The 26,692-nt window shown below is 42.3% G+C and overlaps 1 protein-coding gene across 1 annotated transcript in view; it reads left to right on the forward strand.

The window, feature by feature from the left end:
- LOC128647472 (cytochrome P450 4V2) overlaps positions 1 to 26,692 on the forward strand; it is a 469,121-nt gene that overhangs the window by 410,308 nt on the left and 32,121 nt on the right. Inside the window, exons 8-9 of the mRNA XM_053700256.1 lie at positions 6,896 to 6,977; positions 24,210 to 24,344. Of these exons, the coding sequence (XP_053556231.1) occupies positions 6,896 to 6,977; positions 24,210 to 24,344 (217 nt within the window). The remainder of the gene's footprint in view (positions 1 to 6,895; positions 6,978 to 24,209; positions 24,345 to 26,692) is intronic.

The raw sequence follows: 26,692 nt of genomic DNA on the forward strand, positions 1-26,692 counted from the left end.
TCTCTGACAGCACAAGGGGTTTGGAAATCTCAAGAGACAAGATTACCAATCAATATATTAGAACTCTGTGCAATTCTCAGAGCTCTTCAGTTTTGTCCTTTTTTGAAGAGAGAACCGTTCATTTGCTTTCAGACAGACAATCATCAGGGTGGGACTCACAGTCCCCAAGCCATGAAAGAAGTATCTTGGATACTTGCTTGGGCGGAATCCAGCTCCTGTCTAATCTCTGCGGTGCATATCCCAGGTGTAGACAATTGCGGATTATCTCAGCCGTCAGACTTTACATCCAGGGGAGTGGTCTCTCCATCCAGATGTGTTTTCTCAGATTGTTCAGATGTGGGGTCTTCCAGAGATAGATCTGATGGCCTCTCATATAAACAAGAAACTTCCCAGATACCTGTCCAGGTCCAGGGATGTTCAGGCGGAAGCAGTGGATGCGCTAACACTTCCATGGTGTTATCAACCTGCTTACATCTTTCTGCCTCTAGTTCTCCTTCCAAGAGTGATCTCCAAAATCATCATGGAACAGTATTTTGTGTTGCTGGTGGCTCCAGCATGGCCACACAGGTTTTGATATGCGGATCTTGTTCGGATGTCCAGTTGCCAACCTTGGCCGCTTCCGTTAAGGCCGGACCTACTGTCTCAAGGTCCATTTTTCCATCAGGATCTCAAATCATTAAATTTGAAAGTATGGAAATTGAACCCTTAGTGCTAATGTTTCTCTGACTCAGTGATTAATACTATGTTACAAGCTCGTAAATCTGTCTCTAGAAAGGTTTATTATCGAGTTTGGAAGACTTACATTTCATGGTGTTCTTCTCATAAATTCTCTTGGCATTCTTTTAGAATTCCTAGAATTTTACAGTTTCTTCAGGATGGTTTGGATAAAGGTTTGTCAGCAAGTTCCTTGAAGGGACAAATCTCTGCTCTTTCTGTTTTATTTCACAGAAAGATTGCTAAATTCCTGATATTCACTGTTTTGTACAGGCTTTAGTTCGTATTAAGCCTGTCATTAAATCAATTTCTCCTCCTTGGAGTCTTAATTTGGTTTTGAAGGCGTTACAGGCTCCTCCATTTGAGCCTATGCATTCTTTGGACATTAAACTACTTTCTTGGAAAGTGTTGTTCCTTTTGGCTATCTCTTCTGCTAGAAGAGTTTCTGAGCTTTCTGTCCTTTCTTGTGAATCTCTTTTTCTGATTTTTCATCAGGATAAAGCGGTTTTGCAGACTTCATTTCAATTTTTACCTAAGGTTATGAATTCTAACAACATTAGTAGAGAAATTGTTGTCCCTTCCTTGTGTCCTAATCCTAAGAATTCTTTGGAAAGATCCTTACATTCTTTGGATGTGGTAAGAGCTTTGAAATATTATGTTGAAGCTACTAAAGATTTCAGGAAGACATCTAGTCTTTTTGTTATATTTTCGGGTCCTAGGAAAGCTCAGAAGGCTATTTCCTTGGCTTCTTGGTTAAAGCTTTTGATTCATTCAGCTTATTTGGAGTCGGGTAAGACCCTGCCTCAGAGAATTACAGCTCATTCTACTAGATCAGTCTCCACTTCGTGGGCTTTTAGGAATGAAGCTTCAGTTTATCAGATTTGCAAAGCAGCAACTTGGTCCTAATTGCATACATTTACTAAATTCTACCGTTTTGATGTATTTGCTTCTTCAGAAGCAGTTTTTGGTAGAAAAGTTCTTCAGGCAGCTGTTTCAGTTTGATTCTCCTGCTGATGTTTTACGTTTTTCTTGTCATTAAAAGAATAAACTTATAATTTGGGTTGTGGATTATTTTTTCAGCGGAAAATGGCTGTTTTTTATTTTATGCCTCCCTCTCTAGTGACTCTTGTGTGGAGTTCCACATCTTGGGTATTGATATCCCATACATCACTAGCTCATGGTCTCTTGCCAATTACATGAAAGAAAACATAATTTATGTAAGAACTTACCTGATAAATTAATTTCTTTCATATTGGCAAGAGTCCATGAGGCCCACCCTTTTTATGGTGGTTATGATTTTTTGTATAAAGCACAATTATTTCCAAATTCCTTTGTTGATGCTTTTTGCTCCTTTCTTTATCACCCCACTACTTGGCTATTCGTTAAACTGAATTGTGGGTGTGGTGAGGGGTGTATTTATAGGCATTTTGAGGTTTGGGAAACTGCTCCTCCTGGTAGGATTGTATATCCCATACGTCACTAGCTCATGGACTCTTGCCAATATGAAAGAAATGAATTTATCAGGTAAGTTCTTACATAAATTATGTTTTCCTACCGCAGGATAAGAAGGCTAAGCTTAAGGATCTATGCCCAGCGCCAGTAACCCGCCACAAAAGCGGACCAGTCCAAGGGATCTTGGAAGCTGGCTCAATCTTGGAAGCTGGCTCAATCTTGGAACAAGTCTAAGCAGAGCAAGAAGCCCGCCAAGAGGAAATCGGCATGAAGGGGCGGCCCCTGACCGGTCTCCGGGGGCAGATTATCTCTATTCTCAGATGCATGGTTGCAGGACGTTCAGGACCCTTGGGTTCTAGAAGTGGTCTCCCAGGGTTACAGGATAGGGTTCAGATCCCATCCGCCCGAGGGCAGATTCCTCCTGTCAAACCTGTCTTCAAGACCGGAGAAGAGAAAGGCGTTTCTAGAATGTGTGAGAGAGCTCACCTCTCTCTGGGTTATCGTACCAGTACCCCTAGCAGAAAAGGGTCTAGGGTACTATTCCAATCTTTTTGTGGTTCCAAAGAAGGAGGGCACGTTCCGCCCGATTCTGGACCTAAAGTGTTTAAACAGGTTTCTGAGTGTTCCATCATTCAAAATTGAAACGATCAGATCTATTCTGCCCCTAGTTCAAGAGGGTAATGTTCATGACAACTGTATACTTGAAGGACGCTTACCTTCATGTGCCAATTCACGGGGACCACTTCAGGTTCCTAAGATTTGCATTTCTGGACCAACGCTTCCAGTTTGTGGCCCTGCCTTTTGGTCTGCGATGGCCCCGTGAGTCTTCACGAAGGTTCTGGGGGCGCTGCTTGCAGTGGCCAGATCCAGGGGCATTGCGGTGGTGCCTTACCTGGACAACATCCTAGTTGAGGTGACGTCGCTCGACCTTGCTTAGGATCATTCGAGGGCTCTTCTGCTTCAATCTCACAGTTGGAAGATCAACGCAGGGTGGAGTTCCTGGGTACGATAATAGACTCTATGTCCATGAAGATATTTCTCACAGATCAGCGGCGCAGGAAGCTTGCGTCCGCCTGTCTTTCCTTTCAGTCTTCCACAAGCCCATCGGTGGCTCAATGTATGGAGGTGATAGGTCTCATGGTGTCGAGCATAGATGTCATCCCATTCTCCAGGTTTCATCTCAGACCTTTTCAATTGCGCATGTTGAGACAGTGGGACGGAGATCATTCAGATCAATGGAATGGCGATCAATCACACAGCTGATATACATGGATGCTCAGACTCGGAACTCCCTCTCTTGGTGGATTCGTCCAGAGCAACTGTCCATGGGGACATCCTTCTTGCAACCGGTCTGGGAGATTGTGACCACGGACACCAGTCTGACAGAATGGGGAGCTGTTTGGGGTGCCAGGATGGCACAAGGAAAGTGGTCCAGGGAGGAGTCTCTCCTTCTGATCAACATCCTAGAACTTCAAGCAATCTACAATGCCCTGAAGGCTCGGCCTCCTCTGGGGTCGGTCGGTTTCATCAGATTCCAGACCGACAACATTACCTCTGTGGCTTACATCAACCATCAGGGGGGTACGAGGAGCTCCCTCGCAATGAGGGAGGTGTCTCGGATTCTGGAGTGGGCGGAGTCCCACAACTGCTCACTCTCAGCGATTCACATTCCGGATGTGGACAACTGGGAAGCGGACTTTCTCCGCAGACAACCCATCCATCCGGGGGAATGGTCTCTTCACCCGAGGTGTTTGCGGAGATTTGTCACAGATGGGGTGCGCCGGAGATAGACCTCATGGCGTCTAGACTCAATTGCAAGCTACCTCTATACGGGTCGAAGGTCCAGGGATCGCCAGGCGGAGCTGATAGATGCCGTAGTGATTCATTGGGGATTCAGCCTAGCTTACATTTTTCCACCGTTTATACTTCTACCTCATGTAGTGGCACGCATCAAACAGGAGGGGGCCCCGGACATTCTGATTGCTCCTTCGTGGCCACGGAGGATGTGGTTTGCGGATCTGGTGGGGATGTCATCCTCTCCACCGTGGAGGTTACCCTGTCGCAGGGATCTGCTGTCACAGGGCCCCTTTCAACATTGAAATCTAGATTCTCTGAGGCTGACTGTGTGGGGATTGAAAGCCAGGAGAGGCTTTTCAGAAAGTGTGATTGATACTCTAATTCAGGCAAGGAAGCCAGTCATTTGTCGCATATACCATAATGTGTGGAGGACTTACTTGTCCTGGTGTGAGGAGCATGGATATCTTTGGCACAAGGTGAAGGTATCCAGGATTCTGTCCTTTCTCCAAGATGGTTTGGAGAAGGGTCTTGCCGCTAGTTCCTTAAAGGGACCGATTTCAACGTTATCAGTCTTGTTGCATAGGAGACTCGCTAAGCTCCCTGATATTCAATCTTTTGTTCAGGCTCTGTCTAGAATCAGGCCTGTCTTTAGACAGTCCGCTCCCTTAGTCCTTAAGGTTCTGCAGAGGGTTCTGTTTGAACCTATGTATTCCATAGACATTAAGATTCTGTCCTGGAAGGTCCTCTTCCTGTTGGCTATTGCATCGGCACACAGAGTATCTAAACTACCTGCCTTGCAATGTGATCCTCCTTATCTGGTGTTTCATGCGAATAAGGCTGTACTTTGCACCGGGTTGGGTTTTTCAACATCAATCCGGAAATAGTTGTTCCTTCCTTGTGTCTTAACCCTTCTTCAAAGCAGGATGTGGTTCAGGCCTTGAAGTTCTATCTTCAGACTACAAAGGATTTCAGGTAGTTTACATCTCTTTTTGTGGTGTATTCTGGGAAGCGCAAGGGGCAAAGGGTCTGCTACTTCTTTGTCTTTTTGGTTGAGGAGCTCGATTCACTTAGCTTATGAGACAGCGGGACATAAGCCTCCTCAGAGGATCACGGCTCATTCGATTAGAGCTGTGGCTTCGTCTTGGGCCTTCAAGAATGAGGCCTTTATGGAGCAAATTTGTAAGGCTGCTACCTGGTCCTCCTTGCACACTTTTACAGAGACTTACAAATTTGACGTTTTTGCTTCTGCGGAAGCTGTTTTTGTGAAAGAGGTTTTGCAGGCTGTGGTGCCCTCAGATTAGGGTCCGCCTTTTAGCCTCCTGGTTTCATTCAGTGTCCTATAGAGCTTGGGTATATGTTCCCACAAGTAATGAATGAAGCTGTGGACTCGCCTCCCCTTTAGATGAAAAACATAAATTATGCTTACCTGATGATTTAATTTCCATCGAGGGGAGTAGAGTCCACGGCTCCCGCCGTATCTGCATTGGGCGGCCCGAAATTTATTCATCTTCTGGCACCTTTTTTACCCTGATATTTCTCCTACTGTTCCTGGTTCCCTCGGCAGAATGACTGGGGGATGAGGGAAGTGGGGGAGGTATTTAAGCCTTTGGCTGGGGTGTCTTTGCCTCCTCCTGGTGGCCAGGTTCTGAAATCCCAAAAGTAATCAAATGTATTTCTTGAACTTCTGCTATTGTTTAGAATCTCGTTTCTCTTCTATTGTTTAATTTACTTCTTCTTGGAATCCTCTTTCTAAAAATCTTTGTTTTAAGACTGATGATTGTGCATCATAGTCTTCCATGTTGCTACATTTCTTCCTAATTCTAATAAATTGACTTTTTGGGTTATTTTGTATCCATCTATTAAGATGGTTGCTTTTTACATGGATATAGTTGTTCGCATCTATAGGTTTGAAGAATGTTTTGGTGTTTATTTGTTTGTTTAGAATATTAATTTCAATATCAGGTAAGCATAAATTTACTTTTTTAGCACTTCCTGCAATCAGAATCGCTCTTTATTCCATTTTATTTTATTCCATATATTGAGTCTTCCTTTATATATAGATACATTTTTTCAGAAAAATATCTTTAAAACAATAAATTACATTTAATAGATGTACAGTATATTGATTAAATGTTAATATTATCATCAGTGGTTTGTTAAGCTTTTGAAAAAAAAAAAAAAAAAGAGTATAATGGTCATTTAAATCTCCTTTCCCCTAGCCTTACATTATGACCTCTTGTAACAATTAACTAACTGCCTTGGAATAAACAGTGCTTCTGCCAACTCTATGGGTCTTGAATATCTTTATATAAAGTAATTCAAGCAGGGTACAGCAGTCAGATTCTCACCTCTTAGGAATAGTTCAAGTAAGACCAAGCTGTCGACCACCAGCTTATCTCAACAAATTTTGGCAAAGAGTCCACAGAACCATAAGCTCCATAAAATCCAAACTTTGTATTGAAGCATATTAAAACAATACATTTTGGCAAAGAGTCCACAGCACCATAAGTTCCAGAAAGTTCCATAAAATCCAAAGTTTTTATGGAAGCATATTAAAACAAATGGTCATGCCTTAATCATGCCTAGCAACCCATGCATACATACAAACATGGGTTGCTAGGCATAATTAAGGGCCTGCAAGCCGGAAACATCGCATTACCATTTCTTTTAATATGCTTCAATAAAAACTTTGGATTTTATGGAATTTATGGTGCTGTGGACTCTTTGCCAAAATGTACTGTTTAATTATGCTTCAATAAATAGTTTTTATTTTATGGAACTTATGGTGCTGTGGGCCCTTTGCCAAAATTTGTTGGTATTAGCTGGTGGTTGACAACTTGGACTTACTTGCACCATTCCTAAGAGGTGAGAATCTGATTGCTGTACCCTGCGTGAATTACTTATCAGCTCTCAAACGCCTTTTTCTTTCTAGGTGGCAAGAGTTCACAAAATCCTTATTTATGGGAATTCAAATCCTGGCTGCCAGGAGGAGGCAAAGAGATACCATAACAAAGGTATAAGTATCTCTCCCACTTCCCTCTCTCTCTCCCAGTAGTTGTTTGCCTCATTAACAAGGAGCAGTTGTTTTAATTGGAAAAATTACAGTGATTTTAATCTCTGAACTTTCCTCAATCTATAGTCCCTTAAAGAGAGGGTTTTAGGAGAGTACTGGCTGTGCAAATTACATCTTCTAGTTGAAGTTGTGTCACAAGCGTACGATTGACGGGCGGAGGCTGTAATCTATGTCTCTAGAATTTTTTTGCATACTACCTGTCAACTTATCTATTTAGCTTTTTTATCCATCTGCAGTTGTTTTCTTCGAATTGGGTGGTCGGTTTGCTCTTTTGTCCCAAATTCAGAGATTCCTCTCTGCAATTGCGATCAGCATAGTTCTTTTAGAATTTGAGTCAAGATCTGGGAAGAGTTTCCTCTGAGTTGTTAGACTCTACGTTTTGTAATGATCTCTAGTTGTGAGGTCATCCTAGCTTTGCTTTGTTTTCTTCATAAATGGGGAGAGTCCACAGCTGCATTCATTACTTTTGGGATTTCAGAACCTGGCCACCAGGAGGAGGCAAAGACACCCCAGCCAAAGGCTTAAATACCTCCCCCACTTCTCTCATCCCCCAGTTATTCTTTGCCTTTCGTCGAAGGAGGTTTGCAGAGAAGTGTCGGAAGATTAAAGATAGTCTCTTATGGAGGGTAGTACTCTTCGAAATGGGACTGGAGTTTTAAGTAGTCCTGTCAGCCTCTCAGTGAGAGCATGGATAAAGGTTAGAGTCCGGAGATGCAGGGAGAGTCTTTCTGAGAAACCATCCTGACTCATATTAACAGCTCCTTAGCAATCAGCGTTGACGAGTTTCGCTGCCTGCTTTGTTTACTCAAGTCCATGTCAGAAGCAATGCTACCATCTGTCACACTTGAAGGACCGTGTTCCTGTTCCTCGGCGTAGATTCTGGTAAGTTCGTTTCGTTTTACTTCTATGTGTGAAATGTAATGTAAATGAAGAAGCAGTGTCTCAGTGGGACTCCTTTATCTTATGGAATCAATGCTTAATATCTCCTGAGGGGGGTTATTGAACAGGGGGGACTTTAATCATGTTTGTTATGTGATTCTGTCTGCTAATGTGTAGTTCGCTTGGACTTGGCTGTTCGGAACATAACGTCCTTTTTTGTCAGGCTGCACGGGCCTTGTGGGCGCCTTTATTTCAGGCCCGCACGGTGTACCTTGTGACTAGTCTTGGGTATGTTCTTAGTCTCCATTTCCGTATTCCTGACCGCGTGGCGAAGGGGAGAGTCTGTTTCGCTAGTGTCTGGGTCCTTGGAGGTGTAAGGTGCCGTTTTTTTATTTTTTCTGTCCATAATTCCTATATAAGTTATGGAGGATTCTGATTTTTTTGGAGACTGATGTCTCTGATTCAGATTCTACTTCTTGCGAAGAGTATGAAATGGCCCGGGTAATCCATGCCCATCAGTTATGTTCCACATGCCGCTTTAGAGTGCTCTTTAGAATCCTCTGAGCCATCCGCCCCTAGGGACCACATATCTCACGGGGCAAGTGCCCTAGAACCTTCTTTGGCTACACAAGCAGGTGTCCCTAATGCCGTTACCCCTTCTCCAGAAGGTGGCTTGTTTCCTCCAGTGGTTACGGCACGGTTCTGCGTGGCCATTTCGATGGCATTGACGCATTAACACCTTCCAGGAAGGGAGATGTTGAGATACTGTCCGTGTTCTGTTAACCAGGGCTCGTCACGCGGGGGATCGCCTGGGTCAGTTTAGCCCTCTGGGGAAGCGGTGTCCTCTTAGGCATCAGGGGCCCAATCCTCGGGGTCGGCAGTTGCCCCGACGGAGGTAAATCTTGATTTTCATTATAGACTGGCACGCCTTCGTGTCCTGCTGAGGCATGTTTTAATGGTGCTGGAGGAGTCCACTCCTGATGAGTTGAGGGGTTCTCGGTCTTCTGCCCAGGATGGCAAGCTGGGTTAGACCTGGGGGATGAAGTAATCTTCTTACCGTCTCCAATTTTCCTTTTTCTTTGGGGTAACTTATTCCAGTTCAGAGCTTTGGGAGAATCGGATCTCTGACTGCCTGGTCCTGTTAGTGTGTCCGTTCTTCTTGGGCGTTAACCTGCGTGTGTTGCCTTCCTTTTTTTATTTTGATCCGGTAGGATGTATTTTATTTAACTTTGAAAGCTCATGTCTGTTATAATTTTTTCCTTTGGAAACAATTTCTTCTCTGGAATTTGATACTAGCGATTTTATGGTCGCATTGGCACTTCTGCAGAAGTTATATGTAAAGCTAGGACATTGTTATGTCTACCGTTTGTCATTTTAATTTGTCTATCTCTTCTAAGGTTACGAATTTCTGTGGACAGGTCTTAAGTGCCCTATGTATCAGGCTGGTCCTGGTTGGTTACTAGTTTTCTGTCCCTTAGGGTCTATGTCAGACACGGGGTGCCGAGTGGCTCACTCTTGTTGGCGTTTCGTTTTGTTACAAGTTATAGGTGGCCTTGCGTTCAGAGACGTCAGGCTGGTCCTTGTTTATCTTCTGGGGCATCAGAAGGGATTGTGCTCGGTCCTTATTGTCCTATCCATGTTCAGCTGTCGGGGTTCCGATGTTCGGATCCTACTAAGGTGTACTGTAGGCTCCTGGGTCCCTTTGGTTCAGAAAATCTGAGGTGCCAGGATTTGGTGGCATTTTTTTTCCGTCTCCTCCTTGAGGCTTCCTTTAGGATTGTCCTCTTGGACTCTGTTCCTTGATGACGGTGCCTCTTGCTTTTCGGGTCGAGGCTGTTTGGGCCTTTGTCCCTTTTCCTTGGGACTGGTCTTTCTGGTCATCAGTTCAGGAAGTTAGGGCCTTTTGGCTTTTTCTACTTCCGTTATCTCGTCTGCTCCCATAATTTTGGAGCTCTGCAGTTGTCCCATAATTTTGGAGCTCTGCAGTTTTCTCCTTTTTCTGGTGTTTGCCCCTGCTTAGGCATTTTGGGTTTTCATCCACCAGGGTTTAGACTGCTCGTTTATTTGAACCTGCCGGGGAATTAGCTCAAATGGTAGAGCGCTCGCTTAGCGTGCAAGAGGTATAAATTCCTTGAGGTGTAGGTGCTTCCAGGAAGTTGATCCTAAGAGGATCTTGGAGACTAATCTTCTCAATCCTGAATTCTAGGTTTGAGCTCTGTTATCTTGTACATTTGCCTTAATCTTTGGACTTAGTGGGGTTGTCCCTAGAGCCCAGAGTAGCTGTGTGGCTTTCATCATTACCTAGCACCCTTAAGGTTGGGAGTTTGAATCCCGCTGTGGGTGTCTTTAAAGCACTCTGTGTCTGGGATGCTTACGTGAGAGTTCAGTGTCAAAGGTGCCTTGGATATGACTGTGACTGCATCACCTGTGGTGCAAGGTCTGCTCCGGTTGGGGTAACCCGGTGGTTCCTCAGGGGTTATTAGTTTGTTTAAAGCCGGCTCCGGGTTCCTAGTGTCGGGGTTTTTGTTCCTTGTCTTTGACTTGACATTTTGGGGTTCTGTATACAGATCCCTTAGGACTGGTTCGGTATGGCCCAGTTTCGCGGTTCCGGGACATCTTCTCTTCCTACGGGCGGATTTTTCTCTCTCTTAGTGGCCGGATAGTTCTTTCATTCGATACTTGACCTTTTGAGTCCATCTACAGCTTTACTATCCATACCTGTGAGTGGGTGAGCTGTTCTGTTTTTGTTTCCCTTCCCTTTGGGGTGGACTTTGCATTCCACAGTATCCACCTGGGAGGTCTTATTTCTTCCTATGTTCTGTGGGGTTGTTCCCCCTGCCTTCCATGCAGGATGTCAGGGGAAGGGCTGGATTTCTTTGTCATGCCATTACTGTAGTTTCAGTAGAGGGTCTCCTTTTGGGAGTGTCCTTAGTCATCGGGAAGGAAGCTGCGACTGGGTTCTGGAACCCGAGCTCTTTTTGGGGGGGCTGGATCCCCTCCCTTTTCCTTCCTGAAGGTCTTTGTGATCGGGGAATTTTTAATTCCTTTCGGCTAGATTTAGAGTTTTGTCGTAAAGACCTGTGTAGCTAATGCTGCTTTTTTTCCCAACACACACCTTAAGACAACGCTGGTATTTAGAGTTGTCTGAGGGGCTGCGTTAGGCTCAAAAAAGGGTGCGTTGAGCCTAACTTAGCTCCACTTCAACCCTCAATACCAGCGTTGCTTACGGTAGCGGTAAGCAGCTAAAACGTGCTTGTGCACGATATCCCCATAGGAAACAATAGGGCAGTTTGGGCTGAAAAAAAACCTAACACCTGCAAAAAAGCAGCGTTCAGCTCCTAACGCAGCCCCATTGTTTCCTATGGGGAAACACTCTCTAAGTCTGCACCTAACACCCTAACATGAACCCCGAGTCTAAACACCCCTAACCTTATACTTATTAACCCCTAAGCTGCCGCCCCCGCTATCGCTGACACCTGCATTATATTATTAACCCCTAATCTGCCGATCCGGACACCGCCGCAACCTACATTATCCCTATGAACCCATAATCTGCTGCCCCTAACACCGCCAACCCCTATATTATATTTATTAACCCCTAATCTGCCCCCCCAACGTCGCCGCTACCTTACCTACACTTATTAACCCCTAATCTGCCGACCGGACCTCGCCGTGACTATAATAAATGTATTAACCCCTAAACCGCCGCACTTCCGCCTCGCTAACACTAGAATAAATTTGATTAACCCCTAATCTGCCCTCCCTAACATGGCCGCCACCTACCTACAATTATTAACCCCTAATCTCCCGCCCGCAACGTTGCCACTACTATAATAAAGTTATTAACCCCTAAACCTAACTCTAACCCTAACACCCCCCTAACATAAATATAATTTAAATGAAACAAAATAATATTCCTAAAATTAACTAAATTAATCCTATTTAAAACTAAATACTTACCTATAAAATAAACCCTAATATAGCTACAATATAAATAATAATTACATTGTAGCTATTTTAGGATTTATATTTATTTTACAGGCAACTTTGTATTTATTTTAACTAGATACAATAGCTATTAAATAGTTAATAACTATTTAATAGCTACCTAGTTAAAATAATTACAAAAAATTCATTTAATGATAGTGTAGTGTTAGGTGTATTTGTAACTTAGGTTAGGATTTATTTTACAGGTAATTTTGTAATTATTTTAACTAGGTAGCTATTAAATAGTTATTAACTGTTTAATAGCTATTGTATCTAGTTAAAATAAATACAAAGTTGCCTGTAAAATAAATATAAATCCTAAAATAGCTACAATGTAATTATTATTTATATTGTAGCTATATTAGGGTTTATTTTATAGGTAAGTATTTAGTTTTAAATAGGATTAATTTAGTTAATTTTAGGAATATTATTTTGTTTCATTTAAATTATATTTATGTTAGGGGGGTGTTAGGGTTAGAGTTAGGTTTAGGGGTTAATAACTTTATTATAGTAGCGGCGACGTTGCGGGCGGGAGATTAGGGGTTAATAATTGTAGGTAGGTGGCGGCGATGTTAGGGAGGGTAGATTAAGGGTTAATCAAATTTATTCTAGTGTTTGCGAGGCGGGAGTGCGGCGGTTTAGGGGTTAATACATTTATTATAGTGGCGGCGAGGTCCGGTCGGCAGATTAGGGGTTAATAAGTGTAGGTAAGGTAGTGGCAACGTTGGGGGGGGCAGATTAGGGTTAATAAATATAATATTAGGGGTTCCTTTTTTTTTTTATAGTGGCGGCAATGTGGGGGGGCCTCGGTTTAGGAGTACATAGGTAGTTTATTGGTGTTAGTGTACTTTAGAGCACAGTAGTTAGGAGCTTTATATTCCGGCGTTAGCCCATAAAGCTCTTAACTACTGACTTTTTTTTGCGGCTGGAGTCTTGTCAGTAGAGGGTCTACCGCTCACTTCTCCCAAGACTCCAAATACCGGCGTTAGGCTGATCCCATTGAAAAGATAGGATACGCAATTGGCATAAGGGGATCTGCGGTAGCCTGGAATCGCGGTAGGGAAGTGAGCGTTAGACCCTTTCCTGGCTGACTCTAAATACCAGCGGGCGGCCAAAAGCAGCATTAGGACCCCTTAACGCTGCTTTTGACGGCTAACGCAAAACTCTAAATCTAGCCGTTTGTCTTTTCGGAGATTGCCAGTCGCTTTGGTGCTGGGTCTGTTGCCTAGAGTGGGGGTCAGGGAACTGTCTGACCTGTCGACCTTTAACCGCGTATCTTAGATAGATCTTGTGAGCCTTCCTTAGGTGGGAGGCTTCGGGGAGGCTTCGGGGTGGATCCCTCCTCAGCAGGTAGTTTTTTCTCTGCTGGTTCAGGGTACTATCCTTTCCTTCTTGCCTTTCTTGGGAAAGTATTGTTCTGCACTACTTTGGAGTTTTTCTTTCTGAAGACGGTCCTGTGCAGTTCACTAGCTTGGTTAGCTAGGGTTGGCAACTTGTGTTCGCTTGACCTCCTTTGCAGCAGGAAGCCTGTGGTTTTCAAAGGAGCATATCGGATATTCTGATGCTGTTTTTTTGTGGCTCCCGGGGACAGTTTGTCTTTCGGTTGCTCTATCCTGGGTGCGAGCTAGCACTGCGTAGGGGAGGGGTTTTACCCTTCTCCCCTTAGTTTTCAGGGCTTTACTTTGGTCCCTTGGAATACATGCAGAGAGGGCTCTGGAATTTTCCTCCCTTACTCTGCTAGGTCGGTAGAGTCTTTTGTCGGTTTTGCCCTGTTCCTTCCTTGTTTACTCTCTTGGAGTTACCCTTGTTTTTTTTTTTATTGCTCTAGTCCTTATGTGTTTCTGGGGGTCCTTTAGTAATGAATGCAGCTGTAGATTCTCCCTGTTTATGAAGAAAAACTTAAATTATGCTTACCTGACAATTTTCTTTTCTTAAGACGGGGAGAGTCCACAGCTCCCCGCCCGTGTTTTTTATATGGGGCGGCCATAATTTTTGTTTTTGTTCTTCTGGTACCTTTTTCACCATATTTCTCCTACTGTTCCTTCGGCAGAATGACTGGCGGATGAGGGAAGTGGGGGAGGTATTTAATCCTTTGGCTGGGCTGTCTTTGCCTCCTTCTGGTGGCCAGGTTCTGAATTCCCAAAAGTAATGAATGCCGCTGTGGACTCTCCCCGTCTGAAGAAAAGAAAATTATCAGGTAAGCATAATTTAAGTTTTTTACCATTTGGTTTGTTGGTCCAATGTGACTACTCCAAGGATGCTCAAGCAGAAATGTTTTTCTTGACTCCACATTGTCTCGGAGATTGCAATATAAGGATCTGGGCCGTTTTTCTTTGCTCTGCTATGTTTTTTTTCCCCTTAAGCAACGTTTGCTTGCTTGTGGGTATCCTGGATTTCTCAGTTTCTAATGTTTACTCTGTGGGTCTAGTGTTCTTGTCCTTTTTTGGGTGTGTGTGCTTTTCAATTTCATCATCTAACTTTATCAGCTCGGAGATTAATCCTTTTTTCGATGGTGTTGGATCTGCCTTGATACTATAAATTTTATATCAGGCCTGTTGGTCTGTCTCTATACATTTTCTTCAAGGGGTGGATATGTATATCAAGTCTGGTATATAGTTTGGGATTATTTGTGGCAATTTGTTAGCATCCTCGACTCTTTCCATCAGGATGTAATGGAAGACTTTTTCCATTGGAGTTCTGTGTGAGGGCTTCTAGGGTTTATATTCTCTACCCTTTTGTTCTGATACATACTAGATTTTCTAGTTCCCTCTCCATCCTTGGTAATTGCAGAAGGATGTTTTTTTAATAGACCAAGTGGCGTGGTCTGTATCCTCAATGTTTGGTAATGTTTTTGCTATATTCTTTTCAATTTTTAGTTGTTTTTTTTTTTTTTTTTTTCTGTAGAGACCGTTCTGGGTAGGAAGGTTTTTTCAGGCGTTGTTTATGGTAATATGTGACTGCCTTTTTGTTTCCCACCCATTTTTTCATTTGTGGACTTCTTAGCTTGGGTATTCATCCCCATAAGTAAGAATTTTGTAGACTATTACCACCTAGAGAGAAAACAATTTATGCTTACCTGATAAATTCCTTTCTTTCTTTGTGGTAAGAGTCCACAAACCTGCCCATTTTCTTTTTCTTGGTTGTTTTAGTTTGCACCTCTTTACCCTACTATCTTCTTACTACTTCCTTCTTTTCCTTGGCTATACATACTGCTGGGAGAGATACTTATAACTTTGTTGTGGGGTCTCTCTGCCTCCTCCTGGTGGCTATGAAGTGAATTCCCACGAGTAAGGATTTTGTGTACTCTTACCATAAGCATAAATTATGTTTTTCTAGCATAAACAGAAAACCATTTTGGATAACGTCTCCTCAAATTTAAATAATCTATTCCTCTTTATTAGTTTTGTGGCCCTTCTTTTTCTAATTCTGCACTGTCCCTTTTTAAAATTGGTCTACAGAACTGCACTCCATACTCAAGGTGTGGTCTTACAAGGGATTCATACAGTGACAAAATTATGCTTTCTTCCCTTGCACCTATGCCTTTTAATATGTGTTAGCATGTTAGTATATTATTAGCCTTAGAAGCTGTTGTCTTGCATTGCATGGTCTAGCAAAAACAAGAAAATAGCCAACATATATTTTCATTCGAAATGTAGAACCTAACATTTACCAATTTAAATCTCTTTTGCCATTAACCAGCCCATTCCTCAAATTTTTGTAAATTTCCTTGCAACGCTATTACATCCTGCACTGACCTAATCACCGTACACAACATTGTGTCATTTGCTATTTAATCCTTCCTCCAAGTCATTTATAAAAAATATTTTTAAAAAAAAACAGGGCCCAGTACTTATCTTTGGGGGCTCCAATAATAGCTTTTGTCTCATTTGAGTATGATACATTTACTACAACATATTGCTCACTGTCTTTTATCCCGTAGTGATGTGCATTCCGCAGTTTTGTTCACTGTGGAATGCAGAAGTAAGAGTCTGCTTTTGGTTTTCGGCTCTTTTCGGAGACAAATATCCTCTTGTACAAGTGAAACACACTAAGATCTGGATTTGCACAAATCTTAATGGGTTTCACATGCATTGGAGGATATCAAGCACCGAAAAGATATGAATACCGAAAGCAGCCTCTTACTTCCGCATTCCACAGTGAACAAAACTGATGAATGCACATATCTATTATACAGTTGGTTTTTGATGAGATAACATTTTCAGCTATTTCCATTTTGTACAATAATGTGTCATGTGGCACTGTATCAAAAGCCTTTGCAAGAGCCAAGTAAACCACATAAATGGATTCCCCTTTATCTATACTTTTGCTTGCCTCCTTCTAGAATCTAATTAGATTTGTTTGAGATGATCTGTTACTCACTTTGAATTCTCAATCTTTTTTCCTGAACATACTGTTGGATATAATCCCTTTAAGTATTTTCCCAACTACTGATGTCAGGCTTACTGGTCAATAGTGTCCTGTAAAAGTGGCATCACATCATCTTTAAGCCAGTCTATCTATGTGATATTGTTATATCTATCTCTATGTCAAATAAAGGTAATATAGACTGGTTATACAGTCTTCAAAACTTTAAACATTATTGTGACAGAATTCTGGCAAACACTCATTTGCTGTTAATACCTCTTCCAATACAACTGCTTGCTTTACCGGATGCCCAGCTTCCCTGACATCTGAAATAACTCCATAGTCTCTTAATTATGTAGTCTTCTATTATGTGTACATATTGTGCATTACTATTAAAAAAAACACACATTTTGCCGTAACTGTTACCAGTATAATATAAAAATGTGAATATGTACTTAAATTTTAAATTAAATGGTTCATTAAATACAGACTTCATATAAATGTGATGTTTTATTAGGCTCTTTAGTTTGTATTATTTTTATTGATCTTTTTGTTTCATAATTCTCTTAGCAAAATCACTAACCATGTGGCAGGCCAATGTGAGCGCTAGATAGGCAAAAGCTTTTTGTGTATGGCACTGGCCATTCATAAGTGGGATGATACCAATTTTCTGAGGAATGATTTCCCTTAAGGTTATCTAAATTGCTATTTGTCATGTTCACACAGCCTGACCATAACTTATCTTATGGCTAAAACCTAACAGTGAAGCCTGAAATACAGCCATTTAACATTTTACAAAGAACAGAACAGATTGCACTATAATCTAACATCTATAACATTCAACCTGTCAAAGGTTTATTCTCTAGTAAATATGGGTACCATTCACAAGTGAATTCCATTTTAATTTAATTTTATAGTGCGTTCTACATTGTTTTTCTGCTTTCTCTCTGGTTTGAGAGATATGTTGTTGAGAAGTGATCCTTTTCAAGGGACATTGTAGAAAATTATAAAGCATGTAATTTTAGCACTTCTGCCCCTGCAAGTCTATATATTTAATTAAACACATAGTTAAAGTCCTCTTTGGGAACAGCAGAGAATGGCATGTCCCAAGCAGGACGGCTGTTGAGCCAGTCAGCAGCAGCAGTCTTATGACTCGAGCAGTCACTGGCTGTGCCTGCATTTGTCAATCAATTGTCAGCAGTTGTATTTAATCTCTTTGCAGGGGTTAAAACATAGACTTGAAGGACAGTGGTGCTAAAATGACATGCTCTATTGATTAAGAGCATGTACATTTTTTGCTACAATGTCCCTTTAATGTTATATATTAAATTAAGGCTTTTTTTATTTGAATGGTTGTATCTCATGGTGTGTTTTTTTTTTTTTTTGCATGTATGATTTAAAATTTGATGAAAATGTTAAATATCAATCACAAAACATAATAGGGGCACCACATAGCATATATATTCTTCTAAATAGATTCAAGAAAGATACACACAATAGGTGGCCACATATATAACAAGTGTAAATCAGACAGGCTTTTACACCTGTTACATTGTAGTCATCTTCTGTGAGAACCTTTCTGGAATCTGTTTAGAAGTATATATAGTAATGTTGTTTGATACCCTATGTGGCGCCCCCATTATGTTTTGTGATTACAGACTCAAGTGGCGGTTGACTAATACCTGTCCCCACTGAGGAGCAGCCTGAGAATTTTCTGGTTAACATTGGTTTGTTCACAACATAGACCTGATTTACATGTATTATTCACTGGCACATTATCACATTAGAGTTTTTATAAACTTAGCACAGTATATATATATATATATATATTCACAATTTAATTTATCGGACATATCTATATTTGTATCACTGTTTTTCTGCTATATACTGTATGTAATTGAGCGCGCTCTAGGGACTGTTGAGTATAGACAGTCCACTAGTTTGTTTTTTTGTATAATAAATAGCATTTCTCTTGTTAAGTGTATCCAGTCCACGTATCATCCATTACTTGTGGGATATTCTCCTTCCCAACAGGAAGTTGCAAGAGGATCACCCACAGCAGAGCTGCTATATAGCTCCTCCCCTCACTGCCATATCCAGTCATTCTCTTGCAACTCTCAACAAAGATGGAGGTAGTAAGAGGAGAGTGGTGTATTATAGTTAGTTTTTATCTTCAATCAAAAGTTTATTATTTTTAAATGGTACCGGAGCGTACTATTTTATCTCAGGCAGCATTTAGAAGAAGAATCTGCCTGCGGTTTCTATGATCTTAGCAGAAGTAACTAAGATCCACTGCCGTTCTCACATATTCTGAGGAGTGAGGTAACTTCAGAGGGGGAATGGCGTGCAGGTTGTCCTGCAATAAGGTATGTGCAGTTAACATTTTTCTAGGGATGGAATTTGCTAGAAAATGCTGCTGATACCGGATTAATGTAAGTTAAGCCTATATGCAGTGATTTAATAGCGACTGGTATCAGGCTTATTAACAGAGATACATACTCTTATAAAAGTGCAATATAAAACGTTTGCTGGCATGTTTAATCGTTTTTATATATGCTTGGTGATAAAACTTATTGGGGCCTAGTTTTTTTCCACATGACTGGCTTGATTTTTGCCTAGAAACAGTTTCCTGAGGCTTTCCACTGTTGTAATATGAGTGGGAGGGGCCTATTTTAGCGCTTTTCTGCGCAGCTAAAATTACAGACAGAGACATTCAGCTTCCCTCTGCATGATACAGGACATCTCTGAAGGGCTCAAAAGGCTTCAAAAGTCGTGTTTGAGGAGGGTAACAACCACAGTAGACCTGTGGCAGTTGTTGTGACTGGTTTTAAAAACGTTTTTTTCAATTGTTATTCCGTTTTTGGTATTAAGGGGTTAATCATCCATTTGCAAGTGGGTGCAATGCTCTGCTAACTTGTTACATACACTGTAAAAATTTCGTTAGTGTAACTGCCTTTTTTCACTGTTATTTCAAATTTTGACAAAATTTGTTTTTCTTAAAGGCGCAGTAACGTTTTTTATATTGCTTGTTAACTTGGTTTAAAGTGTTTTCCAAGCTTGCTAGTCTCATTGCTAGTCTGTACAAACATGTCTGACACAGAGGAAACTACTTGTTCATTATGTTTAAAAGCCATGGTGGAGCCCCATAGGAGAATGTGTACTAAATGTATTGATTTCACCTTAAACAGTAAAGATCAGTCTTTATCTATAAAAGAATTGTCACCAGAGGGTTCTGTCGAGGGGGAAGTTATGCCGACTAACTCTCCCCACGTGTCAGACCCTGTGCCTCCCGCTCAAGGGACTCACGCTAATATGGCGCCAAGTACATCAGGGATGCCCATAGCGATTACTTTGCAGGACATGGCTGCGATCATGGATAATACCCTGTCAGCGTTATTAGCCAGATTGCCTGATTTAAGAGGCAAGCGCAATAGCTCTGGGGTTAGACGAGATACAGAGCGCATAGATTCTGTAAGAGCCATGTCTGATACTGCGTCACAATATGCAGAACCTGAGGACGGAGAGCTTCAGTCTGTGGGTGACATCTCTGACTCGGGGAAACCTGATTAAGATATTTCTAATTTTAAATTTAAGTTAGAGAACCTCCGTGTATTGCTTGGGGAGGTGTTAGCTGCTCTGAATGACTGTGACACAATTGCAGTGCCAGAGAAATTGTGTAGACTGGATAAATACTATGCAGTGCCGGTGTGTACTGATGTTTTTCCAATACCTAAAAGGTTTACAGAAATTATTTGTAAGGAGTGGGATAGACCCGGTGTGCTGTTTTCCCCCCCTCCTATATTTAGAAAAATGTTTCCAATAGACGCCACTACATGGGACCTATGGCAGACGGTCCCTAAGGTGGAGGGAGCAGTTTCTATTTTAGCAAAGCGTACCACTATCCCGGTTGAGGACAGTTGTGCTTTTTCAGATCCAATGGATAAAAAATTAGAGGGTTACCTTAAGAAAATGTTTATTCAACAAGGTTTTATTTTACAGCCCCTTGCATGCATTGCGCCTGTCACTGCTGCGGCGGCGTTCTGGTTTGAGGCCCTGGAAGAGGCCATCCATACAGCTCCATTGACTGAAATCATTGACAAGCTTAGAACACTTAAGCTAGCTAATTCATTTGTTTCTGATGCCATTGTTCATTTGACTAAACTAACGGCTAAGAATTCCGGATTCGCCATCCAGGCGTGTAGGGCGCTATGGCTTAAATCCTGGTCAGCTGACGTGACTTCAAAGTCTAAATTACTCAACATTCCTTTCAAGGGGCAGACCTTATTCGGGCCTGGTTTGAAAGAAATTATTGCTGACATTACTGGAGGTAAGGGTCATACCCTTCCTCAGAACAGGGCCAAATCAAGGGCCAAACAGTCTAATTTTCGTGCCTTTCGAAATTTCAAGGCAGGTGCAGCATCAACTTCCTCTGCTTCAAAACAAGAGGGAACTTTTGCTCAATCCAAGCAGGCCTGGAAATCTAACCAGTCCTGGAACAAGGGCAAGCAGGCCAGAAAGCCTGCTGCTGCCTCCAAGACAGCATGAAGGAACGGCCCCCTATCCGGCAACGGATCTAGTAGGGGGCAGACTTTCTCTCTTCGCCCAGGCGTGGGCAAGAGATGTTCAGGATCCCTGGGCGTTGGAGATCATATCTCAGGGATATCTTCTGGACTTCAAAGCTTCTCCTCCACAAGGGAGATTTCACCTTTCAAGATTATCTGCAAACCAGATAAAGAAAGAGGCATTCCTACGCTGCGTGCAAGACCTACTAGTAATGGGAGTGATCCATCCAGTTCCGCGGACGGAACAAGGACAGGGTTTTATTCAAATCTGTGGTTCCCAAAAAAGAGGGAACCTTCAGACCAATTTTGGATCTAAAGATCTTAAACAAATTCCTCAGAGTTCCATCATTTCAAGATGAAAAGTATTCGAACCATCTTACCCATGATCCAAGAGGGTCAGTACATGACCACAGTGGACTTAAAGGATGCCTAACTTCACATTCTGATTCACAAGAATCATCATCGGTTCCTGAGGTTTGCCTTTCTAGACAGGCATTACCAATTTGTAGCTCTTCCCTTCGGGTTGGCTACAGCCCCAAGAATTTTTACAAAGGTTCTGGGCTCACTTCTGGCGGTTCTAAGACCGCGAGGCATAGCGGTGGCTCCTTATCTAGACGACATCCTGATACAGGCGTCAAGCTTTCAAATTGCCAAGTCTCATACAGAGATAATTCTGGCATTTCTGAGGTCGCATGGGTGGAAAGTGAACGAAGAAAAGAGTTCTCTATCTCCTCTCACAAGGGTTTCCTTCCTAGGGACTCTTATAGATTCTGTAGAAATGAAAATTTACCTGACGGAGTCCAGGTTATCAAAACTTCTAAATGCTTGCCGTGTTCTTCACTCCATTCCGCGCCCTGCGGTGGCTCAGTGCATGGAAGTAATCGGCTTAATGGTAGCGGCGATGGACATAGTGCCATTTGCGCGCCTGCATCTCAGACCGCTGCAATTATGCATGCTCAGTCAGTGGAATGGGGATTACACAGATTTGTCCCCTCTACTAAATCTGGATCAGGAAACCAGAGATTCTCTTTGGTGGTTATCTCGGGTCCACCTGTCCAAGGGTATGACCTTTCGCAGACCAGATTGGACGATTGTAACAACAGATGCCAGCCTTCTAGGTTGGGGTGCAGTCTGGAACTCCCTGAAGGCTCAGGGTTCATGGACTCAGGAGGAGAAACTCCTCCCAATAAATATTCTGGAGTTAAGAGCAATATTCAATGCTCTTCTGGCTTGGCCTCAGTTAGCAACACTGAGGTTCATCAGATTTCAGTCGGACAACATCACGACTGTGGCTTACATCAACCATCAAGGGGAAACCAGGAGTTCCCTAGCGATGTCGGAAGTCTCCAAGATAATTCGCTGGGCAGAGACTCACTCTTGCCACCTATCAGCAATCCATATCCCAGGTGTAGAGAACTGGGAGGCGGATTTTCTAAGTCGTCAGACTTTTCATCCGGGGGAGTGGGAACTCCATCCGAAGGTGTTTGCTCAATTGGTTGATCGTTGGGGCAAACCAGAACTGGATCTCATGGCGTCTCGCCAGAACGCCAAGCTTCCTTGTTACGGATCCAGGTCCAGGGACCCAGAAGTGGCACTGATAGATGCTCTAGCAGCGCCTTGGTTCTTCAACCTGGCTTATGTGTTTCCACCGTTTCCTCTGCTCCCTCGACTGATTGCCAAAATCAAACAGGAGAGAGCATCGGTGATCTTGATAGCGCCTGTGTGGCCACGCAGGACCTGGTATGCAGACCGTGTGGACATGTCATCCTTTCCACCATGGACTCTGCCTCTGAGACAAGACCTTCTAATACAAGGTCCATTCAATCATCCGAATCTAATTTCTCTGAGACTGACTGCATGGAGATTGAACGCTTGATTCTATCAAAGCGTGGCTTCTCCGAGTCAGTCATTGATACCTTAATACAGGCACGAAAGCCTGTCACCAGGAAAATTTACCACAAGATATGGCGTAAATATCTTTATTGGTGTGAATCCAAGAATTACTCATGGAGTAGGGTTAGGATTCCTAGGATTTTGTCCTTCCTCCAAGAGGGTTTGGACAAAGGATTATCAGCTAGTTCTTTAAAGGGACAGATTTCTGCTCTGTCTATTCTTTTACACAAGCGTCTGGCAGAAGTTCCAGACGTTCAGGCATTTTGTCAGGCTTTAGTTAGAATTAAGCCTGTGTTTAAACCTGTTGCTCCTCCATGGAGCTTAAACTTGGTTCTTAAAGTTCTTCAAGGGGTTCCGTTTGAACCCCTTCATTCTATTGATATCAAACCTCTATCATGGAAAGTTCTGTTTCTGATGGCTATTTCCTCGGCTCAAAGAGTCTCTGAGTTATCTGCCTTACATTGGGATTCTCCTTATCTGATCTTTCATTCAGATAAAGTAGTTCTGCGTACAAAACCTGGGTTTTTACCCAAGGTGGTTTCTAACAAGAATATCAATCAAGAGATTGTTGTTCCATCATTGTGTCCTAATCCTTCTTCAAAGAAGGAACGTCTTTTGCATAATCTAGACGTAGTCCGTGCCTTGAAGTTTTACTTACAAGCTACTAAAGATTTTCGTCAAACATCTAACCTGTTTGTTGTTTACTCTGGACAGAGGAGAGGTCAAAAGGCCTCGGCAACCTCTCTTTCTTTTTGGCTTCGGAGTATAATCCGTTTAGCCTATGAGACTGCTGGACAGCAGCCCCCTGAAAGGATTACAGCTCATTCTACTAGAGCTGTGGCTTCCACCTGGGCCTTTAAAAATGAGGCTTCTGTTGAACAGATTTGCAAGGCTGCGACTTGGTCTTCGCTTCATACCTTTTCAATATTTTACAAATTTGATACTTTTGCTTCTTCGGAGGCTGTTTTTGGGAGAAAGGTTCTACAGGCAGTGGTTCCTTCCGTTTAAGTTCCTGCCTTGTCCCTCCCATCATCCGTGTACTTTAGCTTTGGTATTGGTATCCCACAAGTAATGGATGATCCGTGGACTGGATACACTTAACAAGAGAAAACATAATTTATGCTTACCTGATAAATTTATTTCTCTTGTAGTGTATCCAGTCCACGGCCCGCCCTGTCCTTTTAAGGCAGGTCTAAATTTTAATTAAACTACAGTCACCACTGCACCCTATGGTTTCTCCTTTCTCGGCTTGTTTCGGTCGAATGACTGGATATGGCAGTGAGGGGAGGAGCTATATAGCAGCTCTGCTGTGGGTGATCCTCTTGCAACTTCCTGTTGGGAAGGAGAATATCCCACAAGTAATGGATGATCCGTGGACTGGATACACTACAAGAGAAATAAATTTATCAGGTAAGCATAAATTATGTTTTTGCTACAAGTATTTCAAAACTACATAGTAACCATTTTCTTTTCTTCACTCCCAACAGGACAGTCTGACCGCCCCGTTACAATGGATGATCTAAAGAAGCTCCGTTACCTTGAAGCAGTAATTAAAGAAGCACTTCGTCTGTACCCTTCTGTTCCATTTTTTGCACGAACTGTTACTGAAGACTGCACTATCAGTAAGAGAGAATTTAAATCAAGCGCAGATCAGTCTTTGTGACACTGTTAATTAAAAAAAAAATACAAATAAACCATCAATATTTACATTTCAAAAAAATACTTAAAGGGAAGGTAAAATAAAAATTAAATTGCTATGACTTGGAAACAGGAAATCATTTTGAACAACATTCCTATTTACTTATTTTGTCTAATTTGCTTCATTTTCATGACATCCTTTGTTGAAAAGCATACTTTTGTAGGCCTAGAAGCAGCAATGCACTATTAGAAGCTAGTTGTTGTTTTGCAGCAGCACATATATGGCTCTTGCCATTGGCTCACCCAATGTGTTCAGCTATATCCCTATATGACATTGCTACTTCTTTAACCCCTTAAAGGGGCATTACACACTCGATTTTTCTTTGCATAAATGTTTTGTAGATGATCCATTTATATAGCCCATACAGTTTTTATTTTTTTAATGTATAATTTTGATTATTTTTGAATAACATTGCTCTGATTTTTAGACTTCTAACCAAGCCCCAAAGTTTTAGGAGAATACCGACATACACCTACTCCAGCTTGCTCCTTTTTGTGTAAAGTCTTTTCATATGCAATGTGGGGGGGGGGGGGGGTCCGTTTTACCCACTTGCAGTGGGTGTTCTAGCTGCCTTTTTAACAGAGCTAAATTGGGAGCTTCTAAGTAAGTTTTAAACGGTTTTATACTGGATTTTTATATAAGTATCTGTGCATATTGTTCTTTATAGTAGTGTCTATTATATGCAGTTATATGAAAATATGTGTATACTGTCCCTTTAACAGAGGTTTTTCCCAGTTTCCATTCTTAAATAACACAGGCAATTTCTTTCTTAATATGAGGAGAGTCCACGGCTTCATTCCTTACTTGTCGGAATTCAGAACCTGGCCACCAGGAGGAGGCAAAGACACCCCAGCTAAAGGCTTAAACACCTCCCCCACTTTCCTCATATTCCAGTCATTCTTTGCTTTTCGTCACAGGAGGTTGGCAGAGAAGTGTCAGAAGATTCGGAGTAGTTCCTTATGGAGGGTATTTAACCTTCGGAATGGGACTGGAGTTTTAAGTAGTCTTGTCAGCCTCTCAGTGAGAGCATTGACAAAAGTTAGGGTCTGGAGATGCAGGGAGAGACTTTCTGCGAACTCGTATTAACAGCTCCTAAGCAATTAGTGTTGATGAGTTTCACTGCCTGCTTCTATCACTCAAGTCCATGTCAGGAGCGATACTACAAGACTGTCAAACTTGAGAGGCTGTGTTTCTGTTCCAAGGCATAGATTCCGGTAAGATCGTTTAATTTTTTATACACATATGATAACGCAAGAAGACGGGGTCACAGTGTGGCTCCTTTTATCTGTATGAAATCAAGGGTTAATATCTCCGGAAGGGGATTATTGAACAGGGGGGATTAATCACATAAATTGTTTAATTATGTTTATGCTGCGACATGTGTGAGATGAGGCTTCGGCAGATGTGAAACGTACTGGTTTACTTTCGTTTTTTGGGTAAGCTGTACAAGCTTGTTAGGCTTGGCGCGTTTTTTCCTATAGCAAGGGCAGTACTGCATGGCACACTACGTGACCGGGTGTGGTCACACTGATTTCCTTGTTCCTGACTGTGCAGTTTAAAGCGGTTTCTCTGTTTGGCCTGGGTCATAGGAGGTGGTGAGTGCCCCGGCCATTGGCAAGCTATGGAGGACTCTGATACGTTAGAGGGTACTCCCTCTTTACCTAAGTCTAATACCTGTCTATATTGTGAGGAGGCCACGTATACCCGCCTGCTCAGTTATGTTCCACATGTCAAGGAAAGTCAATATGTTTTTAGTACCACTGAGCCGTCCACCTCTGAGGAGTCTCCGTTCCGTGAGGTGCGCACCCTACAGTCATCTCTTATTACACATGCCCGGTAGCACTCCTGATCCTCCATCTGGAGGGGCCCTTTTACCGCCAGACTTTACTGAACAGTTACAAACGGCAGTGTCTGCGGCCTTTAGTGCTTTACCTCGCCCTGCTAAGCGCAAGCAAAAGGTCAAATATTGCTATCCTTCCCAGGGGTCATCTGCTAGCTTAGAGTTAGAGTTATCGGATACAAGATTATCTGTTGATGAAGACGCCTCTGATACTTCAGAGAATGCTCTTTTTGGGTCAAAATCTGCTGCCTCTAAGCCTCCAGCTGTGGAGGAACCAGACTTTAGATTTATGATTGAACATTTAAGCTTTCTGCTAAAGGAAGTTTTGGCTACTTTAGAGTTTCCGGAGCCTAAATTGCCTAAGGAACCTTGTATTCTTAAGTTAGATAAGGTCTACGAGGACAGGGTTGTACCATAGACTTTCCCGGTTC

This window comes from Bombina bombina, chromosome 2 (assembly GCF_027579735.1).
Source record: "Bombina bombina isolate aBomBom1 chromosome 2, aBomBom1.pri, whole genome shotgun sequence".
In the NCBI taxonomy this organism is placed as follows: Eukaryota; Metazoa; Chordata; class Amphibia; order Anura; family Bombinatoridae; genus Bombina; species Bombina bombina.